Source organism: Penaeus monodon, chromosome 21 (assembly GCF_015228065.2).
Source record: "Penaeus monodon isolate SGIC_2016 chromosome 21, NSTDA_Pmon_1, whole genome shotgun sequence".
NCBI lineage: Eukaryota > Metazoa > Arthropoda > Malacostraca > Decapoda > Penaeidae > Penaeus > Penaeus monodon.
In genome coordinates, this window is record NC_051406.1 from 40523916 (window position 1) to 40526196 (window position 2281).

At 33.1% G+C, this 2281-nt stretch overlaps 1 protein-coding gene across 1 annotated transcript in view; it reads right to left on the reverse strand.

Annotated features, from left to right (window-relative positions):
• LOC119586490 (major facilitator superfamily domain-containing protein 6-like) overlaps positions 1-2281 on the reverse strand; it is a 16793-nt gene that overhangs the window by 9122 nt on the left and 5390 nt on the right. Inside the window, 2 exon segments of the mRNA XM_037935228.1 lie at positions 820-1021; positions 1882-1961. Coding sequence (XP_037791156.1) covers positions 820-1021; positions 1882-1939 — 260 coding nt within the window. The 5' untranslated portion in view covers positions 1940-1961.

Sequence of the window (2281 nt, forward strand, 5' to 3'; positions counted from 1 at the left end):
CACATACTATATATCTAAGGAAAGATAATAAATCATTCCACTGCCATCCTCTCATTATAGACAGGTTATAAGCACAAAGGCTTTACAAATGCCTAAAGGATATCATGCACATACTGTATTAATCACAAATGCCAAACTTCAGCATTTCTTTAGCAAAGTTCTTCTGAGAACCAGTCACTGAAAATAAACTGTCACTACTTAAGGTACTCACTACATTGGTAAGTAACAATTAATTGAAATTCACAGGCAAATGCTACTGAATATGAGCAAATTACCAAATTATATACACACACAAGAAAAAAAGTAAGCTTTTGTCTATTCAATCAATCAGCTGTTTTTTCACTGTGAGCAAATCACTGATATGAACTCTGAATTTTAGTTTCTCTCTTTATAGTATTTTTGTCTCTGAAGTCAAATTTTATGTTGCATTTCCACTGTTAATAAAGTTAATAGGATAAGTGTGAACCAGTTACAGATATATAAGATAAGTAAGCTGCTTTATCAAACCTTACATAGAAAATAACTAGGTTACACATTCTAGATACTGTAATAACTACTAGCATTATTAGCAAAAACCATCATTCTGATAAAAGATATTATAATAAGTTATGCATCATTATAAAGGCCTATCAAGATGGAGTGATATCAAATAACAACCTAATCAAGATCTCAAAACCAAAGTGATGATGAGCTTGTGTAATGTGGATTATGAGTAACTGTAAAAAGAGAGCTTTTCTGTGTTCAGTACATAATGTGAAGTGGTCATTATCCATCCAAGGTACATCAAAGCAACTCCATAATAACCATGTCAACACATACCTGAAGAAACCAAGGGTACACACAGCAATAGCAGACAAAAAAACTCCTCGGTGAATGCGAAGTAAATCAGCAAGCGCACCTGATGCAGCCTTTGCGAAGAGTCCGACAAAGGGTAGGATGGTGTAGATGAGGCCAATGCCAGCAGGGGAGATACCCTGTTGTCGTGCATATACTGGCAGGAATGGAAGCACAGGTGCAGTGCCTAGGATAATGAAAAATGTTACGGGGTTGTCACTCAGATGGGATGAGTCTTTTCTCAAAGAGCTGTCTAACTTCCTTTAGCAAGAGCATATTAGTTCATTTCACAAACATATTCATAATCCGAAATCATGCAATATGACATATCTCCAATACCTTAACAAATAATCACACTTGCAGCTGATGATTACTGAAAAACTCAAGTGAGCAATTTTCATTAGTGCAATAAAACAAAGCAAATGCATGCCCTAGTTGCAAAAATGCAGGCACAATTCACCAACACTGGCATAGGAATCTCAGTCACTTACTATCAGGATACAGTAAATGCTAAATTCAGGAACCATTATTGTAGTAAAAAGTATATTTCTGGATCTTTCTTTTATATGGATCAGTAGCAAATATTACCGAAGATTACATGAATGTTACAAGAGCCTATTAAACCACTACAGTACAATACTTTTCAAAGAAAAGTAGAAAACTCACTGGGTAACAAAGTGACCATGCAGAATGGTGTATAGCTAAAACTAAAATAAAACAATTACAGGTTAAAAGAATATAAAGAAAGGTCTTATTTTGTACCAATTTGTGAAGAAGTTAAAGTGCACATTATTGCCTGATATAGCTCATATCAAATAAGTTAAACAATACAATTAAAAGACCATATAAAATCTGATCTATAACACAATCACAATAGATAATAAAACTTAAAATGAGTAACATAACATGCTGAAACTTTCATACAGCCTATTTAGATAATAAAAAAACAAAGAAATCCATCCCTACCACGAACCAATACAATCTCAACATAATACCTTATTTTCTTAAAACAAATATTGAAAAAAAAAAACAGGCTACAGTACTTACCTGCAAACATTAAGAAGTAATGTGCCTTCATAGGCAGTAATTTCATGTTAATTTTCATCTTGCCTGTTCTTCCAATTTCCCTGAAAAAAGTTACACTAGTTAAGTAGTATCAAACATCATCATCAATTGGGAAAACTTCTATTACAGTAAGTATAATAGCATAAATTTTCTAAGCTACATTCTGTTGAGTATGAAAACATCTAACATGTAACAACAATAAGACCTATATATTGGTAAGGAAATGAAAGTTGATGTACCAGGCAACATAAGAGCCTTCTTTTCTATATAATTTTTGTTTCATATTTATTGTTAATGATTCCAATTAGTACAAAATACAAACCTAAACTTTCCTACCTTCTATCTATGCCCTATACAGGAGGGAGGGGATAAGCCCCTTGTA